The sequence below is a fragment of the Macrobrachium rosenbergii genome, chromosome 9, assembly GCF_040412425.1.
Source record: "Macrobrachium rosenbergii isolate ZJJX-2024 chromosome 9, ASM4041242v1, whole genome shotgun sequence".
Lineage (NCBI taxonomy): Eukaryota > Metazoa > Arthropoda > Malacostraca > Decapoda > Palaemonidae > Macrobrachium > Macrobrachium rosenbergii.
The window spans coordinates 51,019,443-51,039,300 of record NC_089749.1 but is presented as its reverse complement, the minus strand read 5'-3'; the positions used below and the strand labels follow the sequence as shown (position 1 = coordinate 51,039,300).

At 41.5% G+C, this 19,858-nt stretch overlaps 1 protein-coding gene across 13 annotated transcripts in view; it reads right to left on the bottom strand.

Moving 5' to 3' along the window:
• The window catches only part of Mrgn1 (Mahogunin ring finger 1), a 109,869-nt gene that overhangs the window by 57,454 nt on the left and 32,557 nt on the right, over positions 1–19,858 (bottom strand). For all 13 annotated transcript variants that reach the window (XR_010854082.1, XR_010854084.1, XR_010854083.1 and 10 more), the window contains exons 4-7: positions 9,420–9,604; positions 7,508–7,662; positions 4,858–4,985; positions 2,879–2,990 (exon numbers count right to left, since the gene is read on the bottom strand). Coding sequence is in view for 10 of the 13 variants with exons in the window: in XM_067109081.1 (XP_066965182.1) it covers positions 2,879–2,990; positions 4,858–4,985; positions 7,508–7,662; positions 9,420–9,604 (580 nt within the window). In the remaining 3 variants the exon portion in view is untranslated. The remainder of the gene's footprint in view (positions 1–2,878; positions 2,991–4,857; positions 4,986–7,507; positions 7,663–9,419; positions 9,605–19,858) is intronic.

The following is a 19,858-nucleotide window of genomic DNA, read 5'->3' as shown; positions in this document are numbered from 1 at the left end:
CTCTTCCCTTTTCCTCCTTTCCTGGCTGAGGCTGGGGGGGGAAGACAAAAGGGTTGGGATGGCTCCCTAGCTTCCTTAATGGGAGAAGGTTGAGTAGGTTGTCTAAGTCTTTGAAATTCAGGTTTCTTTGTCATCCCAGACTGCAAAGCTTTACTCCGCCTGCTGTCTTAGATCCAATTACCATAGTCTCTTGAGAATCTGTCCTCCTAAGCTTAATAGCAGCATCAACACTACTCTTAGGAAAGAGTAATGCCAAACACAACACTGAAACCTTCCTTAACAAGAGGCTACTCACCTTCAAAGTACAAAGTTAACCCACTGGTTGATACATCAGTGTGCTAACAAAAGTAAGGAACTAATCCAAACACCAAAAACCTCCTGAACAATGTCTTTCCATCATGAGATGAGACACCTGTCACTGTGAAGTCTGTCACTGTGTTCAACCATATGTTAACCCATGAGACAGTTTGAAGAGAAGCCATGGCAACAGACTCTAAGGCAGCTGACTCCTGACCAGAGGACAAAAGTCCCTCCTAACAGTCTTTCCAAGGGGAGGTTGTTCATCAACCAGCAAACTGAGGAGTCCAATCGAAAAGTAGTCTCTGCATCCTCTGGCAGGTAATACCTCCTTTGACATGAAAGGGAAGTAGCTTGATTGATCTGCTAGAGGTAAAGAACTACCTGGCCTGCAGATCAGGTTGTTCACCTCCTCCAAAATGCCATGAGCCAACTGTGACCTTGGCAACCTGACCAAAGGAAATGCCTCCAAAGGACCCCCTAACGAAAGATACTAGGCAGGTATGAAGCCAAGGTTGACTGAGATCATTACACTCATGAATGAGCACAATAATCTCATGGAAGAGGTGACCAAACTTAGCCTGCAGTGGTTCTAGAGGAGAAGGACCTTTGGGACCTACTGGCTCCCCTGAGGCTTGAGCTACACCTCTTCGGGCACAGAGGGAATCACACCAGACTTTTGCCCCCCTAGCTTGCTCCCAATCTTGTACCAAACCACACAAGCTTCTTGCCGGAGAAGGCAGACAAGAACCAAGAAAGTCACCATCCAAACAGAGTTGGGACTATAACCCACCTGGCCATTCTTAAACTCGGCAGCTACAGAGAAAGACAGAGGGGAAGGACTATCCATTCACCACCTCCCTGCTCTCTCACCTTTCCAAAGTACCCACAGCAAACTGCATGCACAAAAGGTAGAAGTGTAGGTTCAGCTCTAAGCCCTCCCAAAGAAGAATGTATGTAAGATCCCACCCATTGCTCATGCACATGTGGCCCGGATACATCATGTGCACAGAGCAAACAGACCCATCCCCATGGAACTCCTTAAGATATGAGAAGAAAAACTGTCCTGAGCCACTATACACACCTGGCCAGCATATCAAGCACACGCAGGGGAAGTGGATTGCTCATTCGCAACTGGATGTAAGCCTGAAAGCTTACAGGGGGATACGTAGGTAGCAGTCGTCTAGGCTAAGCGGGTATGCATAGGAGAGGCTACCCTGCCAGAGGTAACAAAACCACTCAGAGGTGATCTATCCCCACTCCTCTCCAAGGAAGAGGAGCACACACAAGAAGCCCAAATGGACTTCTTATGCGGCGCCTTAGACTTCCTTTTCTTCTTCCTCTGTGGAGGAGAGGCCAGATGCAAGGAGGAGGATGCAGATGAGCACAAGGAAGAGGAGAAAAAACAATGAAGAGGACCATGAGGAAAAACGACTACATTTCACATTTCTTCCCTCTCTTCTCATGAACCAAGCTCACCTTCCACACCAAAGGGTTGGTTGGGGCCAGAACCAATTATGTCAATTCTTCTAGTAGCTACCAGAGGGTAGCTACTAGGATGACTACTGCACTAAAAAGTCCCCATTCTTTACAGCAGACGAATTCAAGGGTGCAGCAGCACAGTGTCAGCAGCAGACCTAATAAGAGATCCAGGCTTCAGAGATAATTCTTTTTCTCCTTCACTAAGCCATCCAGTGATATTCACTGTAGGCCAGATCTTTTTCATATACTCAAGAGACAACATCTTAATTGTTTTGGGAACATCATCATCCCTGGAGAACAAAGAAATTGCTGGAGGAACACTAACCCCAGCAGTTCTTTGTCTTCTGAGGAAAGGGCGAGAACAGGTTCTCCAGGGCAGGTGAGCAATATTCCCTAGTTGAGGAAGCTCTCTTAGGTGGCAAAGGAGTGGAAGCCAATGGAAGGAAAGATCTACAAGGATCAAGCAGCATCCCTGGTGGGGTATAACCCTGACCCCCAGACAATGCCAGCAAATGCCTTTTAACTATTCCTCCAATTCTCAAACTTTTCCTGCAGAGAAGACAGCTTATCAGCACATTCCTCAAAAAAAAAAAAACAACACAGGATTTTCCATAACAAAAAGAACAATGTTATGTGGTCTATCAAGGTGGGAAACATGAAACAAAGACACAGCCGTACACATCCCTGACACTGGCACTGTTCATGTCACTTCTCCATTTGACTGAAGCATAGCAACAAAAACACTAAATAACACAACACACAAAATCTTACAGCAAAAACAAGAAAAGAAGTAGGCTAATCATCCAAATTCAACTGTCACACAGATGAGAGAAGGATGTTGTTTGCTCTCAATGGCAGCTAAAGAACAAGTCACCAGATGGTGTAGATAGAGTGGGGGCATTCCCCAACATGACTGCCCCACATCCATTAACATACCATTGTTTCCAAGTTCAGCAACCAATTTTGTGCATGTGCGCTGAAGACTCCATACAAAAGGCAATGGTTTGTATTCTCGTAGGAAGAAAATGAAGCACATGGACAACACAAAGATACACAACACTTGGTGATTATACTATTCATACACAAATATAAATCTTACCTCTGGATTTGACTGCGGATTAGTGCAGGGCCCAGTGCTTTTTTGTAGAGCTTTTATCTGCAGAAGTGCTCTAAATGGGGCACGACAAATTGGACAGTTATTTGCCTGGTATCTGAAAAAATAATTGACAAGTATGCTTATTCCTGAAGCAACAAAGCACATCCCAATAATACAGTAAATAAGCATATGACAAAATTACGATGATAAAAATTGCACCACATGAAAATGCTCTACAGTACATAGAAAAATGCCTGACATGAGTTGCTGAAGCCTTGAACTTTCAATATCAAATCTTCCACATTAAATAGAAGGCTATGTTGAAGGCAAGGTAAGTAGTATCTCATAAGATTACTAAGTAGTTTAATCAAACACCTGAGCCAAAAAAGAATATACCTTAAATATTTAATTACTAACATCTTAAAGGCCTGCCTCAAAGGGCTAGCCCTTTCCTGGAGAGAAAAAAAAAGCTTTATATTACATATCTATCAACTACTCAAGTAAATAAAAGGTAGTTAGGATTCTTAGAACTTCCTTGAACTGCTTGTGTTCAATTACCATTACTACATAAAATAGTTTAAGAAAGCACTGAACAAAATTTTCACTCTCATGTGTTTGCCAAAAGAATGTTCTTAAATGAGAAGTGAAAACTGGAGCAGGGTAAAGAAGTTAGACAACTGGGTGAGAAGAAGCCAACAGGAAGCTGCAAAGAACCCTTAGCAGCGCTTATGTAAGTATCAGCAGCTGGCAAAATTGCCAGCTGCCGATGACTATTTGTCTGTGAAAAAGAATAAAAACTGCCTCTAAACCCCCTCAATCCATCTACACACATCAAGATATGAAATGAGCAGTAAACAGTAAACTAACTTTAAATCTCAATTGTAAATACTGTGTACACCACAGGGTCAAAATAAGGGTGCTAGCCTGCTATAAACAACCATTCATTTGCTCCTCAAATTCTTCACGAGATGGATGCTAAAGTATAGCATGCCTTGCAAGGCACACAAAGTTGGCAACCCCTTATGCAGAAGGTACTAGAGAAAGTTGTTTTCAATTACATGTATATGGAAACTATGCCAGTGACTGTCACATCACAGTTGCACTGGTTATGTATAGTAAACATCAGCCAGAGAGGATGCTCTCACAATGAGTAATCACAATAGATATACTAATCCAATCTTGCCTCAGTCTTGAAATACAGTACAGTGCTGTATCCACTTGTAGCCACCTCATCTACATACATTCATGTAAATCTATTACTATACTCAAATTTCCCTGATATAAAAATTTTCAATAAATAGAGAATCCTTGATTCTTTATCATTAGATTCAAGAGTATCTGTACTTTTTGTTACCTTTCACACTCACTTGAGAATCTTTTACTAACACGGAGATTTTAATGATTCAGATAGTTTTTCTCAAGTAACTGAAATGAAAGGGAGACCCACCCTGAACTACTGATGCTGTGCCAGCAGTATCAGCTCCAAAACTAACACAGTTTTGCACTCTGATTGGTAAAGCTACTTCCAATACCAGCAAGATTCAGAACTTGGGGTGGTAAGCATCCCTGTTAAGTGTGGTATTCACAAGTCTTGTAATTTTTTTATTAGTCAAGCAGAAATAACAGATATTACTGTAGATCTGAAGTTGTCAAACCAACACTGGCAGTGTTACAAGCATCAAGTCCTGAACCAGCTTCTTTCCATTTCCAGGAAGTTACTCTGAAATTATGGTGAGCAGATCCTGACTTTCTATTTAATGCAGAGTAACAGCAGTAAACCCAAAGTGAAAGGGTTTTTGAGTGGGAAGTAAAACTCCTCAGAATATGATGTTTCTTTGTACATCAGCAGTATTTCAATCTTTGAAAAGACTCTGTGTAGATCCATGTCTTTTGGCACCATAACATACAACTGTAATTCTTTTCTTAATAATGTAATTTCATGCAATCTTCAAAAACAAACAAGTAAAATACTGAAAAGCTACCTTAAGGAGTCTGCACAGCAATTGCACAAACAAAGGTGACGGCAGGGTAAAATCAATGTGTCTCGTAAATCACACATGCAAATAACACACTCTGCTCCATTATCTTCTGCGTCTTCTTCTGTTGATACCTATAGGATGAAATAATCAATTATATTATTCCAACTTTTAATATTCTGATCTTTTAAAATCTTTATTAAAACAGTCACGTACAACTACAATTAATTGTTACTGTACTAAACATAAGACATTTTGGAAAATTCAGATCATTAATATCAACACAGGGTACAGGTGTGAATTATCATAACATATGGCTGTGAAAAACTCAACCTGTATATTTCCAAATAAATCAATATTTTTCCATAACTTATTTTCAAAGCACAAAGAAGCTAAGTATTATGAATGAATACTTTTGGAGCAAATATAGCACCCCATCATTTAATCATTTAACCAATCAGGAATTTACCTAATCCTGTAGTCAGCAGCTCTTCAGACACACTAAATGAAAAGAGGAATCCTTCACCTGGTAGACATTCCTACTGCATGGTGCTTCTAGTGGCAGGAGCAGTGGTTACGTTATTCCCTGTGTCTCTTCTGCAAGCAAAATTATGCTGCCTTTCCTTCCGAAATTGTTGAGTTTATGCTCTTGTTTCACCCTAATTTTTTTGTTTCTCTCATATTTCCCAAAGAGATTTCAGTATTAATATTTAACCCATGTTAATGGTTTGTGCAATGCTCCCAAATTCCTTAGAATACTATTGGGCATTCTCCTCAAGTGGCTGGCAAATCTGTATGAGTCTTATTTCTATTCTTTGTAAGTACAACTGATTTCTTTGAATAACCACTGTTCACTGTTAATGTCTCTTCTTGGGATAAGCATTTCCAAGTAATTTGGAGAATTATACCTCATTTCATATTTGAATTTAAATGGTTTCATCTCACTATACTCTAATAAACTGGATATAAATTGTAGCTGTTGTAGTTAGTGGTATAACTATAACAGCTACTTTTATATCCAGTTTATTACAGTTAGTTATTCCATTTCTTTGCAATTTCAGTACTGTGTTTTGCTTGAAGTTCAATAACCTGTTTCATTTTGCTTATGTAATGTTTCCAGTGTCTGTGTGTGTGGGTTTTTTCCCCAGTATCCTTTTGGATTACTTCCTTATTACATTAAATTTATTTATTCTAGGTGTTGCCATTATGTTCAATGCTCATGATTTATATTATTATTATTGCCGATTTAACACTGGCCTTGGCATTTCAGCATAAGTACTGTAATAGGCTTTGACATATTGCTTTTGCATCAGTAAAATTCAAATAAACATCTTGGCATATTTTTGTACAATAGTGTCTTTTATGTGCTACATCACAATGACATCAGTATTTTCATCATTCTTTACTCCTGTACAGGATGATGAATTAGACAGCTTATTACGTGAGAATCAGATATTTCAGCCTGGTTTATATGTGATATTGGCATATTTATTTTAAACCTACTGCTTTAACATCATAAGCACTACTCCACTATAGTACTTTGTATGAAGCCAGTTTTGCTGAGGTCTTTCACTCTTGAGGTAGCCATTAAACATCTAGAAGTGAGCTGGAAAAACTTTGTTTCCCTAATCCTTTTAAGCTGATGAAATGGGGCTTGTCTGAGCCCTGTGAGGATATTTCAAATGATGTAAGTCCTTCTCTCCTGATGGGCTGGCTAATTTTCTTCACTTATCCTGATGTTCGCTCTATTCATCTCCATTTGTGCGCGTTGTGAGTCAGAGTATTGAAACATCTGCTGCTGTCAATGTCGCTGGGAGGGCCAATACTCCTTACTTGCCTGCTGCTGGTCCCCTACTTATTGATAGTGCCATATCGTCAAATGGAAATCCTGGCTTAATCTAATACCCAGTTCAAGCAGGGGAAAGCAAAGACAGCTGTGCACCAGCCTCCCCTCCAATATTGCCAGATGCTCTAGCTGCTCGCCTCATGACTGACACCATGTGATAAACATGACTATCTTTGAAGTCAAACAAGGTCTCTTCTTTGTGATGTCTGTCCATCTGAATTACAAACTGTGTACAAAACAGAGCTTCCAGTCATGTACACAACACAGTATCAAGTTGCATGCACGAACTCACTCCAAGTTTTGAGTCAGCCACACAGATTAAGTTGGATGTGCCACACACCTCCCTAGTCTAGTGCACAACATGACTCCTGGAATGTCTTGCCAGGTTTCAACCTTCTCCTGACACAACTCCCGTGATGTCTAGCTGCTTCTCTGCTGCTTCTTGGAAATATTTGTAATTCATCAAATGCTTTCACATATTCCAAAAATCATACACAGCACTTGTTCTTATCAATCCCTAAATAACAATTTTTTATATCTATCTTCCTTAAAACGTGATGTTCTTCCCTCTCAAAACTTGAGTTATGTTTAAACAACTGAGATTATTCTAGTAAAATCTAATTTGTAATACAAACCTATCAGTTTAACTAATAAAAGCCTGCCTCATGATTCCAAACTTTCTGGACACCACAGGGAATGACTCAACTATTGTTACTGCCCCTATAGGCTGCACACCAGAGGGATACCTGGCAGGTAATGAATTTTCTCATTTCTAAAAAATCCTGTTTGTCTCTGCTGGCAAAAACTTACCTTGGAATTTTCTGCATTTTTATTTTCAATGCCATAAATTTCTTGCAGGAGATATGAGAGCCCATCAACAAACAACTTTTGCTTTAAAGGCTTCAGGGCAAAGCCGTCACTATGTTTTTCAACGACTGCAAATGTTGCATGAGACTGAGGTGGATCTTGAGAAACGGAAAAAAAAGAATAGTGCTATGAAGTCACAATATAATGTAAGACCCAAATATCAAAAAAATCATCAAAAGCAAAAATGAAAATGAAGCTGCACCATGCGCTTTTGTGTATTTGCTTCATACATGTTTTCAAGATAGTATGATTAAATTCTGTGAAAAGTAAATTCATGAAAGCACTTGGTGCAGGTTCACTTTTGTTTTGCCTCTTGGCAATTAAATTAAGTACTTTCAAGGACCAAAATAAAAACCTGAGAGCAGAACAATTAATTTGCTCATTCAAAGATTAATTACAAGTACTGTATATATTTATAAAAAAAACATGAAAGCAATAACTGCAAAACCATGATCTGACAGTACTAAATGGATTTGGATTATTTATTTACTGACCCTCAAAAGGCAGTATGAAATGAATGCTCTGCCACTTCCATCCCATAGTTTCAGGTCTGGTACAAGCAAGACTCTCCCTGTGAGGTTTTACAGTTGGCTTAATAGGAATTTGGTCATTCTTACAGACTCCTCCTCACTGATTCTTTATCAATTGATAATAGTTTAGTTTATATCAAAATTGGTCAAAAGGAAATAAAAATTGAATTACATAAGAGATTAGTTGACTTTTAAGTATGTACAATGTGAACAAACTCATTTTTCTAATTAGACTTTCTAATTTATGAATCATATTTAAATAACTTTATGTATAACATTTGTAACAAATTTTTACAAGTGCTGCTCCACATAAAAAAAAAAATAAAAAGTTCCAATATATGCATTGGAAAATGGGTAAAAACTTCAAAACATCAAATATTTAGGCCTTCAAAAGTTGATTACAGAAATTTTCCTCATCACTATTTTAATACTAAGAGGTTATATAGATATGCCCCTCAATATATTTTTGAGACCTGAGATACACCTGGTTTGCAGATATGTCTACCCTGTAACGTAACAGGCATAAGAGCGTAAAGGAAATACTGATTTTGGCAACAATAAAGTTGATTCAGTCATCAGAAGGACTTTATTGCCTATAAATGCAATTTATAAATACCTAATTTAAGATTTATTTTTTAAATACTTACCTCTCCATTATATAGCTTTTATGGAGAAGTAAGGTTCATTTCCAAAATAACTATTTTCAAAAGTCATGGACTTGAGTGACTTGGTAGAACAGCTGACAGAACTGTGCAAAAATTTAAAATATCAAATGTCGGTTACCACGTAATTGAAAAACTAACCCTGCAATATCTATGTTTCATCTAATGACAAACATACAATAAAAGCACTGAAACCACTTACATTTAAAAATCTTGAAAATATCTGGAATCTGCTAAATGCCCATATGTTTGACAAATCATACACAATATTTGTTCATATCAATCACTAAATGATCCATTTCTGTACAGTATTTACCTAACATTAGTGTCTTTGGTAAACTTTTTAGTAATTCTTTTAAGCAGTACCCAACCCTAGCACTTACTTTCCTATAAATACTCAACTCTGGCATACAAAAATTAAAACTGAAGACATAAGTTGCCAGTAACAGATTAATTCATCCTGAATTTAAAAGATCATCTTCAAAAGTGTTTTATCAGTATGAAATAAAGGAGTTACTCATTCAATTTGTTTTTAGTATTTTCAATGGAAGAAAATAAAGCTTACTCAGTGGTATAAGGGAACTAGTACTTTCTGTAAAAAATTCAAGGGCAAGTTATTACATTTTCTGTATTGCATGAGCATTCCACAGGTTGAAAACATACCTTCTCCTTCTTCTGCTACACAGTATATAACTATTGGAATAACTTCTCGATCAAAACTGTATATCAAATCTTCCTCAGGATATAAAGATGGATCAAACACATGGCAGGCTTGTGAGAATTGTTGATTAGCCCCACGTTTGTAGTGATACGTTTCCGAATTCATACTCGGATCTCGTGGAGTGTAGCTGAAAGAACATTATAAACTAATAATAAGTTTGCTTACAGATTAGTAAATATACTATTTTTGAGTTCATCTAGAATTTAAAAATGAGATAATAAATTCATTACATTGTACAGTAAAACCCCCATATTCACGGGCGATAGGGGGATATGTACCGCACCCGCCCTCCCCCAAATAGCTAAAATCTGTGAATACTTAAAACCCCTCTAAAAAACTTAGAACTGCCTTTTTGATAGTTTAAACACAAAAAAACTCTGAAAATGCTTATACCCGAGTATTTTAATAGTTTTATCAGTAAAAGTGCATTTAGTCATGAAAATGATATGAAAATACAGTAATTAGTGAATATTTCTCAGTGGAAAATATCGCAAGTGGGTGAATTTTCTGCGAATAATGGGTATATACATTCTACAGAGAAATCAACGAACAGGTGAGTCTGCGAATAGTGAGACCACGAATACGGGGAGTTTACTGTAGTGTTCATTTAATCAAAATGATATTTTTATGATAAAATAAAGTTTTGTACATACTTACCCGGCAGATATATACTTAGCTATAGTCTCCGATGTTCCCGACAGAAATTCAAATTTCGCGGCACACGCGACAGGTAGGTCAGGTGATCTACCATACCCGCCGCTGGGTGGCGGAATAGGAACCATTCCCGTTTTCTAATCAGATTTTCTCTTCCACCTGTCTCCTGAGGGGAGGCTGGGAGGGCCATGTCGTATATATCTGCCGGGTAAGTATGTACAAAACTTTATTTTATCATAAAAATATCATTTTTGTACATGCAACTTACCCGTCAGATATATACTTAGCTGATTGGCACCCTTGGAGGAGGGGAAGAGACAGCTAATAACTAAAAACGGGAAACAACATATGTTGTAGGATATACAAAAACCATGGTTCTTACCTGATTGGGCAGAAGACTTCATGGATACTGTCTATGAGTCTGCTTGCCTCAAGAGCTTCAGCGAGGAAGTGACCTATGACTGACAGCCCTTCTGGATCATGTCAATGGGGGAAGACCCACTTACATGACAGAGCCTGTTATGGATCGTGTCAATAGGGATTAACCCACTTACATGACAGAGCCCTCTACCTGAATCATATCAATGGGGGCTATCCCTCTTACATGACAGAGCTAGGTACTAATAATAAACTACAAGGAGCTAATAACCAAACCCGACCACCTGACCAAGCCTAACCTTGTTAGTGATACGAGATGAAAGAGAGGCTATCTCCAACACTCTCTTCCAACCGACCATAAAAACACAACCACGCATTAAAAGAACAACTAACTAGTTAGACTAAAAAGGATTAGCTTCAGCTCCTTGACCCAGCACCGAATCCGCGGATACGTAAGCTCCTAGAGAGAAGCACTTCTCATATGTAACGCGAACATCTCTCAAATAATGAGAAGTGAACACCGAGTTACATCTCCAGTACGTAGAGTCCACAATAGACTGGAGGGACCAAGACTTGTGAAAAGCCAGAGAAGTAGCTATGGCTCTCACCTCATGAGCATTCACTCTCAGGAGCTGTAAGTGCTCGTCCTTGCAAGAAAGATGCGCCTCCTTGATAACATCTCTTAATGAAGAAAGCCTGGGCGTTCTTAGAAATAGTTCTTGAAGGATCCTTGACTGAGCACCAAAGACTTTCAGTATTGCCCCCGAGCTGTTTCTTTCTCTCCAGATAACATCTAAGGCTTCTTACTGGACAGAGAGTGTGCTCCAACTCTTGTCCTGATATAGTGGAGAGTCCTTTGACCTCAAAACTCCTGGGCCAAGGTTTGGAAGGGTTCTCATTCTTTGCTAAAAAGAGGGGCTTAAAGGAGCAGATTGCAGAGTCCTTTTTAAAGCCGACAGAACCTTCCAAAGCCTGTAATTCGCTCAATCTTTTAGCAGATGCAAGAGCAAAAAGAAACAACGATTTCCTGGTTAGATCCCTATTAGAGTAACGTAATTTTGTGATTTATTTAAGTCAACCTTGTTCTAGATTTAAGTTATTTCTTAAGGCAGTTAATGTTAAGTGTGTATTGTTTTGTTTTCGTCTTCACTGACCATTTTATGCTGAGTATTTTGAACATCACTGAGAGTATAAATAGTGCAATAAAAGACCTGCACCACGACCTCTTATAAGGGTGCGTAACAAATTGGCGACATCGTGACCGACATATATTCTCAGGGATACTCAGTATCTTGGTCTGTGGAGCAACACTGGGGTGGTCTCTTCAATATTTATTTTGTAGTATTGCCTTTCTCCCTGTACACTTTATTTTTTTGGCATAATGGAAGAGTTTGTCTTTGATCCTGCCGAATATTTGGGGTCGGCCGATTGTATAAAGCATTTGCCCGTATTGAGTAGGAAGCATTTAATTTCTTGTGCACAGTGGTTAGGTGTTCCGCTGAAATCTCAAGGGGCACTAAGAGGGAAATATTGATGGCAGTAAGGGATAAGATTTCTGAAGATTTAGCAGAGGCTGAAAATTTGGTTAGCGAAAGACGAGAGGACAGTGATGATGAATTATTATTTAGTAGTTTAGAAGTAGATGTAGAAAGGCCCGGGTCTGTAGATAGTAGTGATAGTCATATTATTATTAATGATGTTCTGAAACCTGATTGGGACCGTTTGGCTTTCACTGAGGCCCAGAAAAAAGAATTTAATTTCGAGTTAGGTGATATCAATGATCTAACTAAGCCTCGGTTTGGTATAATTCATAATTTGTTGTACAGATTTAGTAGACCTTCGACAGATGATCTGAGCAAGACTTCTGGATCGAGCAAATTGTGGTCCCTTCCCAGTTCCGTGAATCAGTAATGAGTCTCGCTCACGACAATTTCCTTTCAGGTCATTTTGGGGTATGGAAGACTTTCCGTAAATTGGCAAGATATTTTTGGTGGCCTGGGATGAAATCGTCTGAGAAGCGTTTTGTGAACGAATGTGAGGTTTGTCAGGTTATGGGAAAACCAAATCAAATTATTCCCAAGGCTCCTTTAAATCCTATTCCTGCCATTGGAGAACCGTTCTCGAATTGGTGATAGATGTGGTTGGTCCTTTGCCGAAAACTAAGTCTGGTTATATTTATCTATTAACAATTATGGATAGAGCTCTAGATTTCCCCCCAAGCTTTCCCCTTTGAGACGGATAACTTCTAAAGTAGTTTTTGAAAAATTAATGGAATTCTTTTCCAGGTACGGTCTCCCCCGTGTTATTCAGACCGATTGCGGTACGAATTTCACGAGTAAAATGTTTAGAGGTAAGTGTGCTGAACTGGCCATTCAGCACATCACAAGTGTTCCGTATCATCCGGAGAGTCAGGGTGTGGTGGAGAGGTTTCACCAAACATTAAAATCTGTTTTGAAAAAAAATTGTTATGAACACGGAAGCGAGTGGGACAAAGCACTTCCGTTCGCACTCTTTGCTCTTAGGAATCATCCCAATGCCTCCACAGGTGTAGTTCCCTTCGAACTGATTTTTGGGCACAAAGTCCGTGGCCCTTTGGACATTTTTGTGAAGTATTAGGGCCAATCGAAGGGGAGATATCAAAATGGGAGAATTTGTGGATGATTTGAGAAAGAGAATGTTCAGTGCTTGGAAGTTTGCGCGTGATAATTTGAATTATTCTCAGGCTAAAATGAAGGCTAACTTTGACAGGAACGCTAAAGCCCGTTCTTTGAACCAGGAGAATTGGTTTTGATTTTGAGTATGGACTCTGACAATTTTCTTGAACCTAGATATATGGGTCCATGGAAAGTTTTGAGGAAATTGTCCGAGCTGAATTACGAAATTGAAGCTCCCGGTTCAAGCAGGAAGTGTAAAATTTTTCATGTAAACAGGTTGAAAGCGTTCATAGTAGAAGTGTTGATCCTTTAACAGTTGTCTCTGAGCCAGTATCTGTAGTCGTGGAATTTCCTCCTCAGATTCGGATGATTTAATGAGTCAGGTTTCTTCAGATGCTCTTTTTTCTAATATACAAAATTTAGAAGTTTTACAGGAAGGTCTAAAACATTTGGATCCACATCAAAGAGAGGATATATTTAATCTAATTTATTCCTTTTCAGATTTATTCCGGGACTCTCCTGGTAGAACTAATTTTCTTTGGCATGATGTAGATGTAGGTAGTGCCTCCCCAGTTAAACAAAGTACTTATCGGTTGAATCCTGTAAAGAGGGATTTGGTCGAAAAGGAGATTAAGTATATGTTGGAGCACGACCTCATTCAGCCATCAGTCAGTCCTTGGAGTTCCCCTATTGTTCTTGTTGGAAAAGCTGACGGAAAGTTCGCATGTGTGTGGACTATCGAAGGTTAATGCCCACACCAAAAATGACTCTTTTCCTTTGCCACGTATTGATGATTGTCTCGACCAGATAGGTTCTGCCAAATTTATTACAAAACTAGATTTGTTGAAGGGTTATTGGCAGGTTCCGTTATCTGATAGAGCCCGTGAAATCTCGGCATTCGTAACCCCCTTTGGTTTGTATGAATGCAAGGTTATGCCATTTGGGATGAAAAATGCCGCGTGTACTTTTCAGAGGCTTATGAATAGGGTCATTTGTGGTTTGAAAGGAACTGAAATTTATATTGATGATTTGGTTGTATATAGCAATGATTGGAGAATACGATATGGTAAGATTAAGTAAGGTATTTGAGGCCCTTAGGTCTGCTGGTTTGGTTATTAATTTAGCAAAGTGTGAATTTGGCAAGGCAAAGGTTTGTTATTTGGGTCACGAGGTTGGTTTGGGTCAGGTAGCTCGAAACAAGCTAACCTCGAGGCAATTATTAATCTAAAAGGCCAGGTAATATTAGAGAGGTGAGAAGAGTTCTGGGGATGACTGGATATTATCGCCGCTTGTGAAATTTCTCAGATCTTGCTCAGCCTCTTACTAACCTTTTAGAGAAGGGTAAAAAATTTTGTTGGTCTAATCAGTGTGAGGAAGCTTTTAATAAGCTTAAAACCATTCTAATTTCCAAACCCATTTTGACTTCCCCAAATTTTGAGAAACCTTATATAATAGCGGTAGATGCCAGTGATGTGGGTATCGGTGGTGTCCTTTTCCAAAGGGACAATGAAGGTGAGGTACACCCCATATCTTATTTTTAGCCGGAAGTTACTGGCGGCTGAAAGGAGGTATTCTACCATTGAAAAAGAAGCTCTTGCTTTGGTCCACTTCCCTCATACATTTCAAACCTTATGTAACTAACTTTTTCTTCCCATAGAAATCTGGACGGATCATAACCCGCTTATTTTCATTGAGCGTATGAAAGGAGCCAACCAAAGGATTTTTGCGTTGGGCTCTCTTGCTTCAGGAATTCAAGCTGGTCATTAAACATATAAAGGGGTCTGAAAATAAGATTCCTGACGCTCTCTCACGAATTTGAAATGTTTGCCTCACCTCCCTCGTACGCTGCCCTGCTCGTTTCTCCGGTGGGTTTGTATAAAAACGGTTTTTTTTTTTTCACACCTGCAAGTTGAGGTGTGAATATGTAAGATTCCTTCTTTGATTTTTGCGAGTTTTGGCTGTATTGTCCTGATTTGACGTTGATTTGTTTTGTATGGTATGTGAAGATTTGGTTGGTGTCGAGACTTTTCTTGTTGTCGTTGTTTAGTCTTAAGTTTTTTTTTATATAACATGTTTTGACTTTGCTGTTTAAATATAGTTTTATTTTCAGGCTAAGTAACTTTTGTCGTGTCCTTTTTTTTTTTACTTGTCTTTTGTAGTTGGACCTTAATGTTCCTGCTTTTCAGGTTCTTTGTTCTTGTTATTAAAAAAATATATATATTTTTTATCTCGGGGAGGAAGGTATTAGAGTAACGTAATTTTGTGATTTATTTAAGTCAACCTTGTTCTAGATTTAAGTTATTTCTTAAGGCAGTTAATGTTAAGTGTGTATTGTTTTGTTTTCGTCTTCACTGACCATTTTATGCTGAGTATTTTTGAACATCACTGAGAGTATAAATAGTGCAATAAAAGACCTGCACCACGACCTCTTATAAGGGTGCGTAACAATCCCTGAAAGAGGCAGATCGAGGAGGCTCAAATTTATCAGACATTAAGAATTTTAAGACCACGTCCAAATTCCAGCTGGGAGGTCTAGGGGACTTGTTTTTAGACGTTTCAAAAGACCTTATAAGGTCGTGAAGGTCCTTATTTTCAGAGATGTTAAGACCTCTGTGTCTAAAACCTGAGGAAAGCATGCTTCTATATCCCTTGATGGTGGAAACCGCCAGATTACACTGTTCCCTTAGAAAAATAAGGAAATCCGCGATATCCATTACAGAGGTACTGGAAGAGGACACTTTCTGAGCTCTGCACCATCTCCTAAAGACTTCCCACTTCGACTGGTAGAGGCGCAAGGTAGAGGATCTTCTGGCTCTGGCGATGGCCTTCGCAGCCTTGCACAAAAATCCCTTCACTCTAACCAGTCCTTCGACAGTCTGAAGGCAGTTAGGTTGAGAGCGGGGAGGTTCTTGTGATATCTGTCGAAGTGGGGCTGTTTGAGAAGATCGCTCCTGAGAGGGAGCGACCTGGGAAAGTCTATCATCCATTCCAGTACCTCTGTGAACCAGTCTCGAGATGGCCAAAAGGGAGCGATCAGGGTGAGTTTGGTGCCCTTTGAGGAAGCGAACTTTCTTATCACCTCCCCTAGAATCTTGAACGGGGGAAAGGCATACCCGTCTAGACCTTCCCAATTTAGGAGAAGGCCGTCTATCGCTACTGCTCTGGGGTCCGAGATCGGGGAGCAGTAGTTCTCCAATCTCTTGTTCCAATGTGTGGCGAAGAGGTCGATATTGGGTCTCCCCCAAAGGAACCACAGCCTTTCGCAAATCTCTGGATGTAGAGACCATTCCGTGGGAAGCACCTGGTCTTTCCTGCTGAGCAGGTCCGCTCTCACATTCCTTTCTCCCTGAATGAACCTGGTGAGGAGAATGATGTTCCTCTCCTCCGCCCACATCAGAAGGCTCCTTGCTGCGACGTAAAGGGAGAAGGAGTGAGTCCCTCCTTGCTTTCTGATATAAGCCAGGGCTGTGGTGTTGTCGGAATTTACAAGCACTACCGACCCCTTGATTAGCCGTTCGAAGCAGACGAGTGCTAGATGTATGGCTACTAGTTCCTTCTTGTTGATGTGCCAGGACCTTTGTTCTGCTTCCCAGGTGCCTGACACTTCTTCCAAGCCTAGTGTTGCTCCCCAACCCGACTCCCGATCGTCTGAAAACAACACTAGGCGAGGGTTCAACGGTTGAAGAGGGATTCCTCGACCCAGTTTCTGGGGGGTCTAACCACCAACGGAGATGTTCTTTTACTTGGTCTGAAATCAGAAAGGAGTCTGACAACTCTTGGGACTTCCGATCCCAAGATTCATTCAGGAAGAACTGCAGAGGTCTTAGGTGCAGCCTTCCTAGAGAAACGAACTGTTCCAGCGAGGAAATGGTCCCCAGCAGACTCATCCATTCCCTCGCAGAACATCTGTCTTTCTCTAGAAAGTCTGTCACCTTTTGAAGGCAGCGTTCCCTTCTTTCCAGGGATGGAAACGCTTGAAAACCCCGAGAATCCATCAGAATCCCCAGGTAGACAATTTTCTGCTGAGGAATCATCTGGGACTTCTCGAGGTTTACTAGAAGTCCTAGGGACTGTACCAGTCTTAAGGTGCGAGATAGGTCCTCCAGACAACGGTTTCTCGAATTGGCACGAATCAGCCAATCGTTGAGATACAAGGAAATCCTTACCCCTTCTAAATGTAACCAATGAGCCACATTCTTGAGAATGGTCGTGAACACTTGGGGAGCTGTGGAAAGTCCGAAGCACAGAGCCCTGAACTGGAAGGTTCTTCCATTTACCATGAACCTTAGGAACTTCCTGGAGGAGGGATGGATGGGTACGTGGAAGTATGCATCCTGAAGGTCCAGGGACACCATCCAATCTCCTTGACGAGGAGACGACAGAACAGAGGACATCGTCTCCATCGAGAACTTCTTCTTGATGACATACGCGTTCAGGGAGCTCACATCCAACACCGGTCTCCAGCCCCCCGAAGTTTTTGGCACTAGAAAAAGCCGATTGTAAAACCCCGGGAATGAAGATCTTGAACAGGTTCTATGGCAGCTTTTGCTAGCATTTGATCGACGGCTAGCAGAAGGGCTTGCCTTCGCACAGGATCCTTGTATCTCGCCGATAACTCCCTTGGAGTTGTTGTCAAGGGAGGTTTCGAGTTGAAGGGAATGAGGTAACCCTTCCTCAGGATAGAGAGGGACCATTCGTCCGCCCCCTTTTGTGCCCAGGCTTCGGCGAAGTTCAGAAGTCTGGCACCCACAAGCGTCTGGAGGACTAGTTTCTCACTTGGACTTCCTGGGTGGGAGTCCTGAAGGTCTTGTTCTTCTTTCAGGCCTACGCCTCCTGATAGACCTGGATCCTCGAAAGGGCTCCTGAAAGGGAGCCTTCTCCTTCTTAGCAAGGGGAGCTGCAGGTCTCATCCTTTTAGAAGATTGCGCGAGCAGATCTTGAGAGGCTTTCTCCGACAACGAACGAGACACTTCTTTAACCGTCTCCTGCGGGAAAAGATGGCTTGAAAGAGGAGCGTACAAGAGGGAGGACCTCTGGGGAGGAGAAACAGATTTGGAGAGAAAAGCACTGAATACGGATCTCTTCTTAAGTAAGCCAGTACCAAAAAGGGGAGCGATCTCCATAGAGCCGTCCTTGACAGCCTTGTCTAAGCAAGACAAAACGCTGCCGAGGTCCTCCATGCTGACCAAGTCCTCTTCAAGACACTTCTTCGCTAAGGCCCCTAGAGACCAGTCCATGAAGTTAAATACTTCGAGAACACGGAAAAGGCCCTTGAGGAAATGATCCAACTCGCATAAACCCCAAGAAGCCTTGGCCGAATTAAGCGAGAGCCTTCTCGAAGAATCCACCAATGAGGAGAAGTCTGAACCAGCCGATGAGGGGAGAGCCAACCCCATCGGTTCCTTTGTCTCGAACCACATTCCCGCTCTGCCTGAAAGCCTGGAGGGAGGCAAGGAGAAGACTGTCTTGCCGACATCCTTCTTCGAAGAGAGCCACTCTCCGAAGCCCTTAAGCGCCTTCTTCATCGAGATCATCGGACGCATCTTAATGAAGGAGGACGACTTAGAGGTCTTGGTGCTCGAAAGCATGGAGCCAGGAGAAGGAGGAGAAGCAGGCTTGAGGGATTCTCCATACTCCTGAACAAGCAAAGCTGTTAACCTCTTGTAATCCGAAACACTAACATCCTTGGGGAATTCGTCCTCCGAAAAAACTTCCAGGCCTGCAGGAGGAGGAGAACGTTTGGAAGATGAAGGGCACTTGCCAGAAGAAGAGCGCCTAGAAGGAGAGGAGCCTTTGTCCACTGAAGAGCGTCGATCCGGGGAAAAGCGCCTGCTAGAAGACTGGCGCCTAACAGGAGAAGAGCCTCGAACAGTAGAGGAGCCCTTACTAGGAGAGGGGAGCCTACCAGAAGGGAGGGAGGCTGGGGAGGAGCTTCTACGAGATGACGAACGAGGCTTGCGTGAAGAGCGTTTCACTGGAGAGAGATCATCTCCAACAGGAGAAGACCGACGACGACGAGGGCGCGAGCGCCTGGGAGGAGAGGCGCTATCAGCCGAAGAAGAGCGCCTAGGAGAGAAGCGCCTGCAAGGAGAGGAGCGCCTGGAAGGAGAGGAGCGCCTGCTACTGGAGGGGCGCTTAACTGGAGAAGAGCGCTTCACAGAGGAAGGAATTCTATCAGGAGAACGCAGTCCAGGCGACGATCGCTTGCAAACTGAAGGACGCTTGCTGAAGGATGCTTGCTGGGAGAAAGGTGTTTCTTGGAGGACTTGTCAGGCAGAGAGACATCCTTCTTACGAGACGAGCTCTTGGTCAAAGAGCCAGCAAGAGCAGCAAGCTGAGCCTGGAGGCCAACCAGGATCTGCTTGGTGGACTCCTGACCCCCAGATGAAGAGGAGGGAGATCTTGAGTTCTCTTCTTAGCAACGGGAGAACCCTCAGGGAAGCGTTCAGGGCTGGAATCCAATGCGTCTCCTCTCGGGCCTTCCAAGTCCTCTTCAAAGGGCATGACTCCTCGGCCGAACTCCAACCACGCTTTGGCGAAGAGGAAGCAGAAGACGAAAACACTTCTTCAAGATCCCTTTCCTCGGCGATCTAAGGCAGCCTGGGACGCGTCAACAGGCGCTGCCGAAGGGGACGCCTGACCGTTGGGAATGCTCTTCATCCCCTTTGCGGCTGTCGACATTCCTCCTCCACTGG